Consider the following 18,097-nt stretch of genomic DNA (forward strand, 5'->3'; position numbering starts at 1 on the left):
CCTTCCCTCCAATCCCCCCCCAGCTCTCACTGAAGACACCCACAGGCACAGGAGGAGGCGTCGGGGGGGGGGCATGGGGAGGCGGGGGGGGGACACACACACATGCTGGCTTTTTGCTCTGACCTCAGAGCGGAGAGCGAAAGGCAAAAACCACATATCAGGGACATCTGGGTCAGGGACTCGAGGCTTCACCCAACTCACACCACGGCAAAGGGTGACAACACCAGTGGGGTCCCTGCTGCAGGTGACAGGCCACCGCCAGACCCTTCGCTGCGTCCCCTCCCTTCTCCCCCACCGTCACCTTGACGGGGAGGGGGGGGGGTCCAGCCGGGTCACATCACGGCGCATTTCTCAGCCGATTGCTTCAGGTCCTCTAATGTGGCCGAAGCTTTGTCTTTCAAGGAATCAAGGTCCAGGTTCTGGATGTTGCTGAGCTGGCCGATGACCGAGTTCTTCTCCTCCTCCTCCTCGTTGTCCTGCTCGATCATCTTGGCCAGCTCCTTGGGCAGCTCCACGTCGCCTCCCACCAGCTGGATCTGGTTGTCATCCGTTTCGTTCTGAAACGGGCCGGGAGAAGGTCAGGAGGGGGGGATGCTGTGGGTGGGAAGGGGGGTGTGGTGTGTGTGTTTCTCGGGTGGGGGGGGCATGTGCAAGGTTCACAGTCGTGTCTGCAAGGGGTTTGGGCTGTCTCCCCAATTTATGGTCCATGTGGGATGGCCCCTGGGGCTCCCAGCCATCCTGGTGCTGTGGGTAGGATGGTGCCCATAAGCTCCATTGCTGCCCACCCAGAGGGGACAGGGCTGAGCAGAGCCCGGGCAGACACTGGGGTGGGGTGGGGGGGAGCGGGGGCAGAAACGGCCAGAGCTGAGATGACACAACCCCAGTGTGCCGGCGCGGGTACAAATTGGCTTTCGGCTCGCATCTGAGCAGCCGGGGAGGTTTCTGCACCCAATTAAGCTACACGTATGCTTAACGACTGCGCCCACCGGAGCTGAGGGTCAGCTCTGCGCCAGAGAGCCGCGGGGAAGGCTCCGCAAAAGGCAGCCCGGCTGCCAAACGGGATCAGTGATGAGCAGAAGAAACTTGTCGAAAGATTAGAAGGGACATCTCAAGCATGAGGAAACAGCAAAAGGATCTGGGGGAGGGGGGGCAGATCTGAACAAATCCCTGGAGCAAATAAATAAATAATAAATAAATTAAAAATCTCTGTCTTTTATTTTTTTTTTTCTGCCTTTTCTTGCTTTTGGCAGGGGTGGGGGAATCAATTCTCCAGCTGTTGATTTTCCTGGTGATAAAAGGGGGGAGCATCCAACATCAAACAATCCGAACAACAATATCACTTGGCTTAGCCGACCTTTCCAAACTAAAATTAGCCCGGCTCCAATTTAGAGTATTTACTGCTGAGAGACTCTTCCTGAATAAAGGGTGGGCTTGGGGGGGGGGGGGGAAGAAGGGAGGGAGGGAGGGAGGGAGAGAAGAGCTCGTGGCAATTCCAAGAATGGTTGAATTCTCCTTGATTAAATTGTTTCTGGTGAATCATTCATCGGGCGGAAATTCCAAAATAGGAGTTTGGTTAGGAAAGGTTTGCCAAATAATCCGGGGAGAGGGGCTGAATAATCCAGCCGGGAAGGTGTAACTCTGGCTCCGCTCCCGGCTCTGGGGCTGGGATTTTGGGGTGAAGGCGGCTTCCCCTCGTCCAGCTGGATTTAGGGGACAAAGGAGAGGAAGGGGGGGGTTGCAGCGAGGCAGAGGGTGTGTGTCGGGGCTCCTGCTGTTTGGGGCCGGCGGTGTGTGGTGCTCAGGGGTGATGGGAAGGGGCCAAAATTTGGGTGGAGAGGTGATGTTTTAGGGGAACTGGATTACACTTGGGTTTTGTAGCTCAAAAAACCCCACCCAGCCAAGGGGGTCTAGTGCCCCTTCCCCTCCCTGCAGAGCAGGGGGCTTGTCTGGGCTGTGCTGGGCTTGGTTCCCTGTGTGCCCACCCCATGCCCTCCCCGTGCCCGGTACGGCCGCACCTTGGGGAGCCTGTACTTGTCTCGGAAGTGGGACCTGAACGTGGCCCTCTCCGCCTTGCGCTGGGCAAACTGGGCATCTCTCTCCATCCTGTGAACCACAGAGGGCAGTTACCGGCAGCTGATGCCCCCAGCCCCTGGGTTTGAGCATCTCCATCACCCCCCCACCACCACCCCCCCCAACCCAGGTTACCCCCATCTGCTCTGCAAAGTCCTGATTCCCCCCAGTTTCCTCCCCCCCCGCCCAGTGCAGCCTGAAAGGAGAAAACAATCCCATCTCCCGGGCGAGGAAGCGGATTAAGGGATTAGGGGGTTCATTAAACTCCCTCATGGCCCTGCCGCCCCCAGCTCTGTCTCCCCCCAGCCCTCCCACGCACGGGACAGGGGACTGCAGAGGGAGCGCCCCCGTCCCCCCCTGGGGCCCTGGGGGTCCAACGCGCCCCGGTACCCGGTGCCGGTTACACTCACTTCTCCTCCACCAGCTGCCGCTGATATTCCTCATACTCCTCACGGGTCATTCCCTGAGCCTCGGCTGGAGACTTCTCACCCTCGCTCTTCTCCTCGCCGCCCAGGCCACCTGTCAGGTTCTTCAGCTGCCCCCCCACCATGCTCTTCACCATGAACGCCATGGTCGCGGTCCCCGGGGAGCCCGGGTGTTGGGGAGCCGGGTTGCGGAGTTACAGCGGAGCTGGGGTCCTGGGAGAACAGGGGTTAATGGGGAGGTGAGGTCCCGGGGTACCAGGGAGAGGGGAGGATGGGGATGGTGAGTTACGGGGGAGCTCGGGGAACTGGGATAAGAGTGAGCGGGAGTGGCGGGAAGCCAGGTATACTCTGTGCTGGGAGCAAGGAGTTACCGGGAAGGTGGGATGCTGTGAATGCAAGTTCCCGGGAAGCTGGGGCAGTGGATTACCGAGGAGCTGGGACCAGCGGAGCCGAGTCGCCAGGGGCTGGGATGCTGTGGAGGTGGGTTCCCGGGGCGCTGGAATACCGAGTTCCCGGGATGCCGAGATGCAGCGCAGCCGAGTTCCCGAGGTGCTGGTGTACCGGGTTACAGAGGAGCTGGGATGCTGGAGCACGGGGTTATGGAGGAGCCGGGATGCCAGGGCACCGGGGTTACGGAGGAGCCGGGATGCAGTGGAGCCAAGTTCCAGGGATTCTGGAGCACGGGGTTACGGAGGAGCCGGGATGCCGGGGCACCGGGGTTACAGAGGAGCCGGGATGCAGCGGAGCCAAGTTCCAGGGATGCTGGAGCACGGGGTTACGGAGGGGCCGGGATGCCGGAGTACCGGGGTTACGGAGGAGCCGGGATGCCGCGGAGCCGAGTTCCCGGGATGGCGGGGTGTCGGGGCTTCTGGGGCTCAGCGGGGCCGCGCCGCCCCGCCGCCCATGGCGGAGCCGGTCTGACCGGTGACCGGAGGAGAGCGGCGGGGAGCGGGGCGGGCGGTGCTGCAGCACCGGGGCTCGGACAGCTCCGGTGTGTGCGCGCGGCGGCACCGCCTCCCGCCCGGCCCCCGCCGCCCCCCGCCCGCCCCCCGCCGGGGAGGTGGAGCCGCCGCCGTCCCAACCCGCTCCGGGGACACGGAGGGTCCCCTGCTTCCCACCCCCCACCCCCCCCCGGGGCTAAACTTCATCCCCCGGAGCCCCCAGCCCAGCAGGTTCCCCGGCGGTAGCCACCCCCCACCCCCCCGCCACTACCGGCACCGGGGGGGCACCGGGGGTGGATGAAGCCGCCGTGAGCCCTGCCTGACACCCCCCCCCCCCCGGCCCCGAACACCCCGTCCGAGTCTCCTGCTGTTCGGGGACGGCTGGCGATGATGCCTGGCTGGTTTAGCCCATCGAGGAGCGTTAAACCCACGGAAACATCTTCCCCCCCTTTCCCCTCCCCGCCCCCCCCATCTCTTTTCCCTGTCCTTTGGGTCTGGTTGGAGGAAAAGCCGGATTTAACACTCTGGAAAAGCCATCTGTACCACACAGAAGCCGCAACTGTTGTTTGCTTGTCGAGCTAAGGGCTGGCGCGCACAAAAGCTCGTTTCCCCTCTTTCCCAGTCACGCTATTAATTAACCCTAATAATTAATTGCCCGCAAGCGCTGCCTGGCTGACGTATGGGGGACTGGCCCTGGGACCCACACGCCATGAGGTCACCGAAACGAGGAGGCCGAGGAGGGAGCAGGCGTCCATCCCTTTGCAGAAATCCCTCGGTCCCTCCAGCTCTCCTAGATCCCATCCTATCCCCACTCTTCCCACTCTTCCCACTCCCACTCCTGCTCTTTCCAGCCACATCGGGGGCCCTGGGGAGCGAGCAATTAATGGCATCAGAAACGCACCTCCCTTCCAGATGGCCGGCCTGGCTTTAACAGACATTTCTCCCCCTTTTTTTTTTCCTTCGCCGCTCGGGGGGGGAAAAATGAGCGCGGACCCAACCCCCCAATCCCGGCTCGTGGGAAATCATTTCCTTTCCGAAATTTAAAGGCAATCTCCGCAGATTAAAGCGATGGAACAGCTGTGAAGCGATAGAGTAAAATGAAAGAGGGAGGGAGGGAGAATCAGCCCATCTTCTCCCTTCCCTTCCCCCCCCCCCCCCAGCCTTGCCCAAGGTAGCACCAGGCAAAAAAATTTGTCTTAAAAGGAAAACTTTTTAAAAAATCAGGTATTTTTCTTGGATAATAATCTGGTCAGCAGTTAGGCAGTGACCGCTGGCTGTGAGGAAACAGAGCCTGGTTTTGGAAGTGACAAAGGGGACTTGTCCTCCGGGGAGGATCTCTGAGGCTGTGGCTGAATCCCGGTGGAGCAGATCCCCCTGAACGACGCCAGCCGGTTCCCCTGGGTTCTCCTGAAGGTGTGACATCGGGCTGAGGGCCACCCAGCCCAGGCGCCGTTTGGCACAGCTCAGCGTCACCCGCAGCATCGGCCCACCACCCTGTGGCTGCCACCCACCCCGAGCCAACGCCAAGCCGGCTGCTCACGAGTCCTACCGACTGTTTGAAGCAACGATTTTCACTTTGCACACCGATCTGCTGCCCCCCCCCCCCCCCCCCCCGAACATTTTCCCGCGGGCAGCCCATGGAAAAATGAATTTTAACCCACAATGAGCTTTCACAGCCCGCTTAGAAATAGGCTGAGAGCCCCGGGAGCTCTGCAGACCTCCCGTCACCAAGTTCTGGCTGTCGGGCAGATGAAGGACTGGATAAAAAGAGGGGCAGAGAGGAGGACAAGCGTCCCTGCTTGTGTCCCAGAGCCACTTTGCCCTTCGATGCCAGGCAGGTTTGAGCCTTGGGTGGGTTCAGAGCAGATTCTTGATGCGGCTGGTCCTGGGAGCTTTGCTCAGTCCAAATTTCCATCTAAACATTCGCTAACAGTAAGAGACTTGAAGTCAGGACCGATTTTTTCCAGCTGGGTTAGATGGGTCAGCTACCATGTAGCCTCCTTGTCTGAGAAACTAAGAGAAAACAGCTCCTGATGAGCAGAAACGCTCGGCCAAAGCCAGCGTAGGTGAAAATTAGCACCCTATTATGGGCAGGGGCTGGGGCGCTTGTGGCAGGGATGCTCGCTCACTGGGATGTGGCCCACAGGAGAGGGACCACCAGCCTGTTCTCGGCAGCCTCTTGCAACCCCGGGCTGGTTGGGGAACTGGTTTTGTAGGGATGGAGCAAAAGACAAAAGGAAAGGACCTCTCCCACCCCTTTGGCTCTTCAGCCAACGTCCTTTCCATGATGTGTCCCAGCTGGAGGCGGACAAGAGAGGGCAACGAGAGGGCGCGGAGGGTTGGTGATGATGCTTCAAGGTGGTTGGTTTCCCATTCGCTCCTCTTCGGGCGGCTGAACTGTTCCTTATCCCTGAAATATATTCCAGTAAGAATGACTCATCCTCCCTCCCAGGACTCTAACCTGCAGTAATGAGATGTAAATCCTTGCATGACCTATTATATTAGCTTATGCTATATCACACATCTCCGTGGATTAGACGGGAGGGAGATGAAACGTCCCCCGGTAGCAGCCAGCTTCAGACAAGGCAGTGGAAGTTAAGATGATCCTCTCTCAGCGTTGACACCTGATTTAACTAGGATGCAGGCAGTTCGGCTCCCTCTGCCACGGCGAGAGGGATCATTTCAGTTCTTTCTGTCCAGGGAACGGGAGAACTGGCTCCAAAGCCAGACCTGGAAGCTCCTCGCTTCAACCGTAGGACACTCCAGAAATCCCTGGAGGGGACCAGAAATGGCCAGGATTTCCCGGAGTGGCTGGTTCTTGGAGTTGTCCCGTAGATTGTAGAGGGGAGGGGAAGGGTCGGTGACCTCCCAATAGCAATAAGGCCACCAAAGAGCAGCGCGCTCATCCTTGTCAGCCCGAAACCCAGGGGAACACAAAGGTTTAAACCTTTGAAGACCCCGAGTAGGTGAGTTAATCCTGGAAAGAGGCGCGCGTGTGTGTGTGTGTGCGCTGGAGACGCGACGGGGGAGGACATGAGAAGGCATTTCTAAATAAAGCAGGCAGCCTCCCCGCCGGGAGAAGTCACGCTTGCACTTGGCGGCTGATTGTCACTTCTTGTGATGGGGACAGGCACCGCAAAGACAGGGACATCCGCCGGCAGCCCAGACCCTGGGCACGCAGGAGCGGAGTCACCTCAGCTCTTCCCACCTGCCGATGGAGATGCTCCAATGGGATGGGGACATGGGGGGACACCCTGCTGTGCCCATGGCTACCACCCAGCCAGGGCACAGGGACGAGGCATGGTGGCATCCATCGCGTGGCGATGGCATCTGGAACAGGCCCAGGAGCAGGGAGCTGCGGGGCGGCTCTCACCTTGGAGGCAGTGGGGGGAGGACATCTGCCCCCTTCCTTCTCCACCAGCAAAAAAGCAGCAGAGCAGCCACTGATTGGACCTCAACACTAATTAATCTCTGCTGTCACATCTGTTTTTGTCCCCATGGAACAGCTGATGAAAGTGTGTTGGGTCTCCTCACCAGTGCCATCAGCTTCTCCAGGTAAACTTCTTAGCTGTGAGAAGGTGACTGTCACTCCGTGACAGCTATTAACGAGTTCTAAAGAAAAGGCTGAAGCACCAAAGCGCTGAGGTTTGGGGGGGGGGGGGGGGAGAGGGGGGAAAAAGGCAGAGGGATCTCGGGGAAAGGGGAGGACACAGCCTGGCTGGAGGGTCCCGGCGCTGTTATGGGGCCACCACAAGCTGCGGCTGCCAAAGTTAAAGAGAAAATGTAAAATCTGGAGCGTAACGTCCCTTCAAAGGGCAGCGTGTCCTCTGTCGCCCAGCTCTTGCTGGGGTAAAAGCGCCACTGCGTCACTAAGGTAAGGAATAAAGGAAGTTGAGGGTAAGGGTGTTGTAAATCACCCAATAAAATGACTTCTTGTCATCTCACTCGGACGTCATTAAATAAAGCCGAAAGGCTCTGGAGTTTGTCTTGGCCGAGAAGGAGGCAGCAATCAGCTCTGGATGGGAATGAAACCAAAGCTGCCTTTTCGTCACCTAGGGAGGCCGTTTCAATGTAAAGCCTTCCCACTCCTATAGAACCAAGCCCTTACGTTCCGAAAAAATCCCTTTTCATCGCCTAAGGATGAAGAAATCCCAAAGGGAGGGGTTATTGCTGTTCTTATTTGATATTACGCCTTAATTATCCTCACAGAGCGCTATTTATCATATATGCTATATGTCATATGTTGTGTCATGTGATTAAGTGTTTATTTATTTATTTGTTTATTGTATACACACGCACACACACATATGTGCACCACAAATTATCCTGTTCCAATCCCCACAAGCTGAAGACTATCACAGCCCGTCCTGCCTGGGGAGGTTTTAATGGAGCCCATGGCCAGGATCGGGCTCTCCCCATTCATTTTTGGGCAGGAGGAGACGCCACAGCCGGGTACCCTGAGAAGTCTGTCACCTCTGGCTGGCCATCCCCTTCCTCACCCTGGCAGAGCATCCCCTGGGAGACACCCCCCCCCAAGTGGTACCCGGGAAGGGAAGATGGGGATGCTGCTGAGATGTTCTTCCCTTTGAATGGTGTCTGGCTGAGTATGGGGCTGCCCTGGTTTGGAATTAGGATTTGGAGGTGGGGGGGGTGGGTAGATTTGGGATGGGTGGGATAGGAATGGTCCTGCCCGAGGGGTGTGCAGGGGGGTGGGGGGGACACAGCCTCTGCCCCACGGGATGGGGGGTTTGTGGATGATCCGGGTGCACTATCGGAAGAGGAGGGGGGACAAGTCACAGCACAGCTCAGGATGGCCAGTACCGGTGCATCCCCCCCCAGGAGAGATGCTGGGGGGGTGTGGTGTGTGTGAGGAAGAAGAGGGGGGTGATTGGGGAGGGGGGCGGTGGGGGCTCCTACGGCAGTGACACAAATATAGCCGGACAGACACACAGAGCATGTAAACAGGCACATGGGGAGACCATGTGCTGCCGCGCTGCCGGGTGGTGGAGAGCACGCCCGGAGCAAAGGCACACGCCAGCCGGAACGCGCAACACACACACACACATGCACGCACGCTGAGTTCTCCCACGGGGGATCTTCCCAGCCTTGCCTTCGTTTCCTGGAGTGCTCAGAAGGCAAAAAAAAAAAAAAATATTAAAAAAATAAAATAAAAAAAAAATAAAAAAAAGAAGAAAGAAAAAGGCAGAGAGCGGAGCCGGAGAGGTGAACAACACCACCGCGGTGACGGGAATGGCTTTGTACATCACGCTAAAAATAGTCCTGGTGATAAAGTGGGTGGCGGAGGGGGAGGAGGTGCGGGCACCGCACAGATGCTGGCGAGGTCTGCCAGGGGTGTTGGAAGCCCGGGCATCACGGCTGGAGCAGAAGGAGCCTCGTTGGGCCCTAATTAAGAGCTGGTAATTTGCCCCCCCTCCCCCTCCCCTCCCCCAAGCAGCACGGGGGGGGAATTAAGCGGTGGGCAGTTTGGGAAGCGGGACTTGCCCCGTGGCGGGGGGGGGAGGGGGGGGCGCGCATTGCTCTCCCTCCTCTTGAGATGGATGCTCTGCAAAGCCTGGGAAAGGGGAAGTGGCAAGTGCTTGCAGCAGCTGGAATTGCGCTGGGAACAGCTTGGGGGGGGGGGGAGCGGGAATCGGGTCGCCTTTGAAGTGAGGCTGTTTTAACTTGTTTAGAAGAAGAAGGCTCCCCCCCCCCCAATCTCTCGGGGGAAGGAGGAGAAGACAGGCAGGGGCTGGGAGGTGGGGAAGAGCCAATGCCAAAGGCAGGAGCCCCCATGGAGAAGGGAGAGGGTACCCACAGGGAGCAGCAGCGCAGGGACCGGAGGGAGCCGGAGAAGAGATGCTCTGGCCGGGGTGACCCCAGCGAGGCTGGGCAGGTGGAGGAGCTGGTGAGGTGATGGGTAAGGAAAGGAAAAGCAAAGCACGTGTGGCTTCATTGTCCTTTCACCTCCCGAGCCTTCTGCCCACCGAGTGGGCACTGGTCCCCAAGCCTGGCCAGCAGACACCCCGAGCTGGCTGGGGATGCTGAGCCCCCCAGTCCCAGCTGGGAGAGGCAGGAGGGCTGCCGGAGCCTGGAGGCTGGATTTTCAGGATCCCCTTGGCTCTGTCCTGCTGGTGGAGGCGGAGGGAGAGGTGATGTCCCCTTTGGTGCTGGGGCACGGGTGGCAGAGATCCCTCCCTGCCTGCTGCCGCCGCCGGTGATGATTCACGCTGCAAACCGGAGGCAGGATGGGAGCTGACACGGCTGGGCCCAGTGCCCATCTCCTCCTCGGGAGGAGGAAGAGGAGGAGGAGGAAGGGGGACACATTGTGAAGCCAGCACCCACGAGCCACAGTAGCCCCTGGGTGTCACAGAGGAGCCGGCAACCTGTCCCCTCCGCCCCACGCTGCCGGTGTGTTCCCAGCTGGTGGAAACCAGCCCCCAAATCCCTGGAGAGCCATCGCCGAGTGGGGTACGGGCTCGCTGTGCATCACCCGGCAGTAGCCCAAACTGGGGGGACACGGAGCCAGGCAGGAGCAGAGAGCCCCGTCTGGGGGAAACTGAGGCACGGCCACCAGCGGGAGGAGGGGCTCGGTGGGGTGAGGCTCGCCTCTTCACAGTGAGGAAGACCTTCCATGGGGCGGCAGGGAGCCGTTCCTCATGGATTTCTTACAGCTGACCTCGCTTGGCATCTTCCAAAAGCACCCTGGAGGATGCCGAGGGTGTCATTATGGCACTGAGCACCCCCCCCCCCCCCCCCCCCCCCCAAACCCCCCTTCCTGCCCATGGGACCGGGGACAGTCCCAGAGGTTGCCCCAGTGGTGCCATTTGGAGAAAACCCAAAGGTCTGAATGAGTTTTGGGTCAGGTTTTTCTCCCCTTTTTTCGATGGCTGGCAGGGGTCCATTGGCCAGCGGTGAGCCAGGGCAAGAGGACCAGAGGGAACACCATGGGGGACGGGACCAAACCCCACCCCCATCTCTGCTGGCTGCTGACAACCGTCACAGGAAGGTGCCGGGTACTTCTTGCCATTTCAAAAGCCACGTTTCTTGCGGGCTTTGACTGTAAATGACTTTAATCTTCATAAGCCCGAAAAGTAAAGCTGCTTATATGGCTGGGGGGGGGGGATGCGGATAAGAGGAGATGGGGGTTAGTCCAGGGGAAATAACCCTACGGTGGAATCAAACCCCATCCCTGTCCTGTCCCCTCCAGTCATCGGGGGGGAGGGGGATGTCTCAGGGGAAGGGCTACTGCCATCTCCCCTCTCCAAGGCTGTGCAACTCCATCCTCCATCCCAGCTGTCCCACCTAGACCTGGGCTGTCCCCACTGTCCCATCACTCCCTATTTTTAACTTCATTTCCACACCTCCCCCCCTGAAAAAAGTCCTCTTGGTGCCAATCCTGGCCCAACCCAGACCGAGAGCTCCCGGCTCCGGCTCGGGAACCAGGCAGAGCCCATGCCCCGCGCATCGTTTAACGCTGAATAATTCTCCCTCGGGTGCAGGGAAACTATTTTAAACCTGCTGAGCCCTGCCTGCCAGACACCACCTCCACCTGACATCCTTCCAGAGGAAAAACTCTGTGGGTGACACCTCATTTGGGGTTGGGGGTCCAGGATAATGGGGGGGCGTGGGGTGTGTTCCCGTCTTTAGCCCCGCTTGGCTGGGACAAGCAGAGGAGGGAACGAGGTCCACATGGTCCAAAACGCATCCCAAGATCTTCCCCGGCCTGGTCCGAGCATCTCCAAGGGTGGAAAGATAAAGGCTGGCTTCAAGGAGAGCTTTGCCATCACTTGGCAGCTTCATCACTGTCACAACCTTGCCAGTTCTCAGGGAGCGGGAAATGGAGCCAAGTGACACTGCTCATCCCAGCTACGTGGGGACGCTGGGCAGAGATAGGGCTGGGGGGGACGGACTGTCCCATCTTATAGCCTGCCAGGGCATCCCAGGACCCCTAGGGCACTGTGTTGTGCCCCCCCTACCCAGGCCCCCAGGGCTGCATCCCATGGGAGCAGAACCGGGGGGGGGGGGGGGGGGGGGGAGGTGAGGCGGGATGTGCCGCATCCGTCCAGAATGGTATTATTTTTGTTTGTTTTGGGTTTTTTTTGGTTTTTTGGTTTGTTTTTTTTTTTTTATTACAGTTTTAATCTCACAGTCGGTAGCATTACATGAGAATAAAGCACTGGACAGGACTGGAAAAAAAGGCCTCTGGAGACAGCATGCAAACATTGCAACGAGTTTAAAGCAAAACAACCCAAAAAAATAAGCGTCTGGGGGGCGGGACGCGGCCACACTCTCCCGACCGGGCAGCGAGTCCAGCGTCTCCCCTGTAACCATCACTTCTGTCGCTGGGGTTTCCTTTTCGTGTGTCCGTTTCATTGGCTTATTTATTTTATTATTATTCTTCTTTTATTAACCTTCTTCTCTCTCTCTTTTTTTTTTCCTTTTTTTTTTTTTTCTTCTTTTAATTACATTAAAAAATAAGATTCGTACTTTAGTAAAACACCCAGTGCTCACCTGGGCCCTGCTTGAAATAATAAAAAACAACGAAAAAAAAAAAAAAGAAAAACAACCAACCAACCAACAAAAAAAACCCCAAAACTGAGAAAACAAACAACAAAAAAAAAACCCACCCCAAAAAAATAATAAAAAAAAAAAGAGCCTGGGAGACCAAAAAAACCCCCAAAATCTTAAAAATCTTAAAAAAAACAAACCAACAAATAAACAAAAAAACCAACTGATTTGGAAGTTTGGAAGCGACCGGGAGAATTGAGGGGGGGGTGGGGAACAGCACCCCCAGGGCTCCCCCCCGGCTGCTCCTGGTGCTGGGGCTGGGCGGGGGGGGATGCCCACACCCTGGTGTCCCGTCCCGCCCCCCGCCCCCCCCAAACCCCAGCGTGGGTCCCCTTGGGCTGCTGGGGGGTGGGTGAGCCCCCCCCACACCCCCTCACAGGTAGAGCTCCTTCTCTTTGATATGCACTAGCTGTTCGCGGAGCTGGTGGAAGGACGGCCGGTGGCCGGGGTCCAGGGTCCAGCACTTCTTCATCACCTCGTAGACGACGGCGGGGCAACCATCGGGAGCATCCATCTTATAGCCCTTCTCCACGCGGGGTACCACGTCCTTCAGGGGCTGGGGGGGAGGGGGGGAGGGCAACACACAGGGGATGGGTGTCGGGATGTGGAGAGTGTGGGGTTCCCCCCGCCCAAGCAGGGGTTCAGCCCCCCCCCCCCAAAAAACCAGCCCTGAGGGAAGGCTGGTGGTCCTCACTTACGATTCTCGGATAAGGCACTCGCCCGAAGGAGTAGATTTCCCAGAGGAGGATCCCGAAGCTCCACACGTCCGACTTGGTGGAGAATTTCTGGAAGGGGGGGTGGGAGAGAGGCTCCATGAACGGGTTTCAAGCAGGGATGGAGGTCAGCAGATCTTCCCCCACCCTCAGGGGCAGCTGGGTTTGGGGGGTCAGACAGCAGGAACCGGGGCTCAAGTACCATCTCTACATGGAAAATGTGTCCCCCTTCCTCCAGCCTCCACCCCACCCTCCCCTCTGCTCACCCACCTTTTCTCTAAGTGCTTCTGGCGCCGTCCACTTCACCGGCAGCTTCCCTGTGTCCTGCGTGGAGGAGGCTTCCTTGGTCAGGCCGAAATCGCTGACCTTGGCGATGTTGTCCTCTGAGACCAGGACATTCCTCGCTGCCAGGTCCCGGTGGACAAAGTTGTTGGCTTCCAGGTACTCCATGGCTTCACAGACATCTCTGGTTGGGGTTGGAAGGAGAAGGGGGTTAGCGAGGTGGCCCCCAAAACACTGGTGGGTACAGGTCAGGGTGGTGGGCACGGCCAACCTGTGGTATCTTGCCCCCGTACTTACAAGGAGAACTTCAGCAGGCAGTCTGCACCGAGGACCGACCGCCCCCGTGACCGTAGGTAGTCTACTAGGCTGCCCTGGAGGGATGGAGATGGTACCATCAAGGTCAGCGTCCCACCCACCACCCCATCCCACGTAGGGCAGGACCCGCGGATGATGTTCCTCCCTCGTGGGTGACATCCCTCCCACCATGGTGGTGTTTGCCGCCTCCAAACACCACGGTGGCCCCAAGGAGATGCCACCCAAGCTGGGATGAGCCAGCTGGGTCTACCAGGGTGAAGCTCTGGGAGAGGGGGGCAATGGGGGCAGAGCAGGAGGGGTGGGGGGGTGGGTGTCTCACCTTGGCCATGTACTCGGTGACGATGTAAAGGCCGCTCTTCTCCTCCACAATCACCCCCAGGAGCTGCACCAGGTTGCTGTGTCGGAGCTGCCTGCACGGGGCAGGAGGGCTCAGGGGTTTAGGGAGCAAGGCCAGGGGTGGGGGGATTGGTGCTCCCCTGGTCCCCGCAGGGCATCGGGGGCCACCTCCCTCCCTCCCGTTGTGTTCCCCCCAGGCCACCAGTGACACTCACGTCATCACGGACGCCTCCGCCAGAAAGGCTTGCGCTGTGGCGTCATTTTTAATGCACTTCACGGCGACTTTGTTCCCCCGGTAATCCCCCAGCATCACGTCTGCAGGCCAGGAGAGAGGGGCATGGCAGGGGCTGGGGAGCATCCCGGCCTCCCCGGGATCCCACCGTCACCCTGGGAGGGGGGGGGAGGGGCTGAAGAGGAGCCCCCCACTCCCCCTTAGGGCCACCACCACGTTGGGGACACAGGGCTCACCTCCAAATTCCCCTTTGCCGATGATCTGCAGCAACTTGAGGTCCTTCATGTTGAGAGCCCAGCCGCCTGCGGAATGGGGGGGGTGGGGTGGGTGGGTGTAAAGGGAGAGTGAGGGGGTGTCTGGGAGGGGGTCCCCAGGAGCCCGGGGAAGGGCCACGGCCACTCACTGCGGGAGAACTCGTCCTGCGCTGCCACCGTCCCCTCCATCACCTTCGGTTTGATGAGGCGGGTGCAGAGCCCGTCCGCGTCTGTGGTGTAATGCTGGGGGGGGAATTGGGGGGGGGGGGGGAAGGTGGGTGAGAGGCAGCCCCACCGTGTGGGTGTCACAGACACGGGGGACAGCGCGTGGGTGACACCCTGGGGTGACAGGTCCCCAGCGAGGTGATGTTGGGCTCTGGGATCCCACCAGGTGGCAGCACCAGGCCACGGATCGGACCGGTGAGGGGGCTCGAGGGGGGGGGTGTCCTTGTCCCTCCTCCTGGTCCCTCCATCCCCTGTCCATCCAGCCATCCCCTCTGCCGGGTCTGTCCCATGGGGGCCAACAGAGAAGGTCCCACCACCTCTTGGGCTCCAGAACAGCCCCACACAAACTCTGAGCCCTAAGTCCCCCCCCACCCCCACAACCTCAATCCTACGGGTCCCCAGGCTGGCCGAGGGGGACAGGACTGGTGGCAGCTCCCTCCCTTGAGCAGGTGGGACCTCACCTCCACCAGCTGCATGAGATTTTCGAAGTAGACCTCCTCGTCGATGCTCAGCTTGCTGGAGGAGTAGATGATGCGGTAGTGCTCCACCTTCCCCTCGCAGCTGACACACAGCGTGTAGTCCCCGGGGTAGTTGGTGCTCTCCCGCACCAGGAAAAGCCCCGTCTCCGGTGGGTACAGCAGCCGTTCCGCCTGCTCCCGCGTGATCTTCCCGTGAAACCACCTGCCACCGGACCCACAGGCCACGTCAAGGACTGGGGATGCGCTGGTCCGAGGGGTCGGACCGCCTGGGACGTGACAGGGGACCGGGGACGTGACAGCGCAAGGGGCCAGATTTTCGTGGGGCAGGTCAAGGACCAAAGACGCCCTGGCCCAAGGGGTCGGACACCCCTGGGGCAGGTCAAGGACCAGGGATGCACTGGTCCAAGGGGTCAGACCCCCGTGGGGCAGGTCAGGGACCGGGGACGCAACAGCCCAAGAGGCCAGACCCCCATGGGGCAGGTCAAGGACCAAAGATGTCCTGGCCCAAGGGGTCGAACACCCTGGGGCAGGTCAAGGACTGGAGACACGTCAGCCTGAGGGGTCGGACCCCCGTGGGGTGCTTCAAGGACCAAAGATGCCCCAGAGCAAGGGGTCAGACCCCCGTGGAGCAGGTCAAGGACTGGGGACACACCAGCCTGAGGGGTTGGACCCCTGTGGGGTGGTTCAAGGACCAAAGATGCCCTGGTCCAAGGGGTTGGACACCCCAGGGCAGGTCAAGGACCCAGGATGTGCTGGCCCGAAGGCTCGGACCCCTGTGGGACAGGTCAAGGACCAAAGATGCCCCAGCCCAAGGGGTCGGACACCCGTGGGGCAGGTCAAGGATCAGGGAGGCACCAGCCTGAGGGATTGGACCCCTGTGGGGCAGTTCAAGGACTGGGGACGCACCAGCCCAAGGCGTTGGACCCCCATGGGGCAGAGTAAGGACTGGGGATGCCCCGGCCCAAGGGGTCGGACCCCAGTGGAGCCAGGGGGCCTGTAGTTGGGGGTCATGGGGACGTGCAGCAGCCTCCGTCCCTGCCCACGCTCCTCCTTGCTGCCTCCATCCACCCCAGGACACAGCTCCTTCTGTGGCATCCTGCTCCCCAACCCGGGATTCACCACCCATGGGGGCTTCCTCCCCATGGCTCCTCCAGACCGGGGGTCACTGGTGGCTCTGGGACACAGCAGGGACATCAACACCATCCATCTGCCCAAACATACACTCTCCCTCCCGCACAGACTTTGTTCCAAACCCCTCCTCTTTCTTCCAGCAGCCTTTACAACCACAATTTTGGGTAAAAGACACATTCTCCAACGCAATCCAACCACCCATCATCTTCCTGGCTCTCCAGGCAGCTCCAAAGGTGCCCAGAGCTTTCCCCACCACCAGCAGGTCCCAAAATCAATGCTGCCGGGAAAGCCCAAGCCCTTTCCCTTTGCTGAGCCCGGAGAGGGATGTTGTTTCTCTTGGGACGCGGGCTCCAGACCCAGCCAGGTCTCCCCAAATTCACCTCGGCAGAGCCCCCCAGGAGGTTCCCCGGTGGATACTCACGGCATGAGGCTGAGCTTGATCCCAGCTTTTACTCCTTCCCGCTTCTGCACGTAGTTAGCGGGGATGATGCCCTCCCGGCCCACCTTGTTCTTTGCCTTGTACCAGTTGGGATCCTGCAGGGACAGCAGAGATGTCACGAGCAGCCTGTGGCCCCCAGGGACGGCAGCATCCCACCAGAGCAGCCCATGGGGGTGTCAGGGCTGCCCCTTCCTTCCCTAGGCATGTCCCTGAGCGTCCCGGCACCCTGGCTGCGGGGTGGGCAGGGGACACCGCAAAGCTCGGGGTCGGTGCTGGGGCCAGCAAACCCTGAGGTTGGTGGCCCTCTGGGGGTCACTGCGACCCCCCTCCCAGGCTGCTGGGACCCACAGCCTCTCTGTTTCCCAGCTCCCCGCCCCAGTGCCGAGCACAGCATCTCTCCCTGATTGCCAGCCTCTTCCCTCCCTCCTCCTCCTCCTCTCAGGAGGCACCGGAGAGGCTTACATTTAGGAGAAACCTTAACTAACGAGGGCATCAATTAATTAACCGATGGGGTGGCCCCATTCCTGCCCCGCTGGCTCCGTGGGACTTCCAGAGGGACAAGGGGATCCCACCGGCACGGCTAAGGCACTGTCACGGGATGCAGGGATGCTCCTGGCATCCTGTGGAAATCCCGGCATGGGGTGGGGGGGTGGCAGTAGCCCCCAGGGGGCGGGTGTGTGTGTGTCCATGGGGAGGCGATGGCCTTACCTTGGTGACAGCGACAATGGTGAGGACGTCTCCTTTGCTGAAGGGCAGGTCCTGCTCGGCGGTACCGTGGAAGTTGTACTTGGCGATACATTCTGTACCGGATGGCCAAACGGCCTGGCCGGGGGGGACAGGGGGACGGTGTCAGAGCCCCACTGGGCACATCTCCCACCCACGGCCTCCCCCTACCCATGGGAAACACACCCCCCCCCAGGAACACGGGGCTCCCCCGTCCTCTGATGCAAACCCAACCAGAAGCAGTTTGGGGCATTTTGGGGCAGCCCTGGGAGCTCAGATGGTGTTTTTCAACTGGGAGGGACACACACACACACACAAAATTGCAGATCCTGGGCTTCTGCAGGAGGACAGGGACAAGTGACCCCACGGCCCCCCTCAGCCTTGGGGCCATCTCCAAAGCAGATGGAGAGGTTGGAGATCCCGCTCCATCCCTTCTTCTCCCCACCCTGCCCGGCACTTACCTGCATCCCTGACATCTTCTCAGGAGGCTGGGGGGCTGCGAATCTCACAGGGGGGACACGTCACTTGGTACCATGAGACCTGGAGGGGGGACAGGACAGCTGAGAAGCGGGCACGGTGGGGAGGGAGCAGCCACCCCACAAATGATGCTCCCTGCTCCACATCAGCACCTCTTCTGCCACCAAGGAGGGAACAGGTCCTGTCTCAGGCGCCGCTTCCAAAATGTCCCCCAAAGCGGGGTGGAAGCGGGAGATCCAGGTCCCCTCAGCCCCCCCGGGGACCAGGCTGTCACGGAGATGCTCACCCGGATTATTAGGAGGCATTTGCACGTATACAGCTTCTTAGGAGCGGAGGTTTTACGTGCTGCACGGCCACCGCAGCATTGGCATCAACCATCCAAGGGATGAAACCAGTGTGGGACCGAGGGATGGAGATGCCCAGGGATGGGGAGGGGGCAGAGACGACCCCCAGGAACGGCTGGAGCCCGCTCCCCAGCCCGGGGTGG

General features: G+C 59.9%; 2 protein-coding genes across 2 annotated transcripts; both read right to left on the reverse strand.

Moving 5' to 3' along the window:
- Nucleotides 1–332: 332 nt before the first annotated feature.
- CPLX3 (complexin 3) lies at nucleotides 333–2,641 on the reverse strand. The gene is made up of 3 exons (XM_074156434.1): nucleotides 2,481–2,641; nucleotides 2,016–2,103; nucleotides 333–557 (listed from the first exon to the last, which is right to left on the reverse strand). Exons 1-3 carry the CDS (start codon nucleotides 2,639–2,641, stop codon nucleotides 333–335), a joined length of 474 nt encoding a protein of 157 aa, XP_074012535.1.
- A 9,255-nt stretch (nucleotides 2,642–11,896) lies between these two features.
- On the reverse strand, nucleotides 11,897–17,609 carry CSK (C-terminal Src kinase). The gene is made up of 12 exons (XM_074155905.1): nucleotides 17,595–17,609; nucleotides 17,119–17,232; nucleotides 16,393–16,505; nucleotides 14,823–15,042; nucleotides 14,286–14,379; nucleotides 14,119–14,184; nucleotides 13,866–13,965; nucleotides 13,634–13,724; nucleotides 13,297–13,370; nucleotides 12,988–13,183; nucleotides 12,703–12,789; nucleotides 11,897–12,560 (listed from the first exon to the last, which is right to left on the reverse strand). Exons 1-12 carry the CDS (start codon nucleotides 17,607–17,609, stop codon nucleotides 12,378–12,380), a joined length of 1,353 nt encoding a protein of 450 aa, XP_074012006.1. The 3' UTR covers nucleotides 11,897–12,377.
- Between the last annotated feature and the right edge of the window lie 488 nt (nucleotides 17,610–18,097).

This window comes from Numenius arquata, chromosome 11 (genome assembly GCF_964106895.1).
Source record: "Numenius arquata chromosome 11, bNumArq3.hap1.1, whole genome shotgun sequence".
Classification (NCBI taxonomy): Eukaryota; Metazoa; Chordata; class Aves; order Charadriiformes; family Scolopacidae; genus Numenius; species Numenius arquata.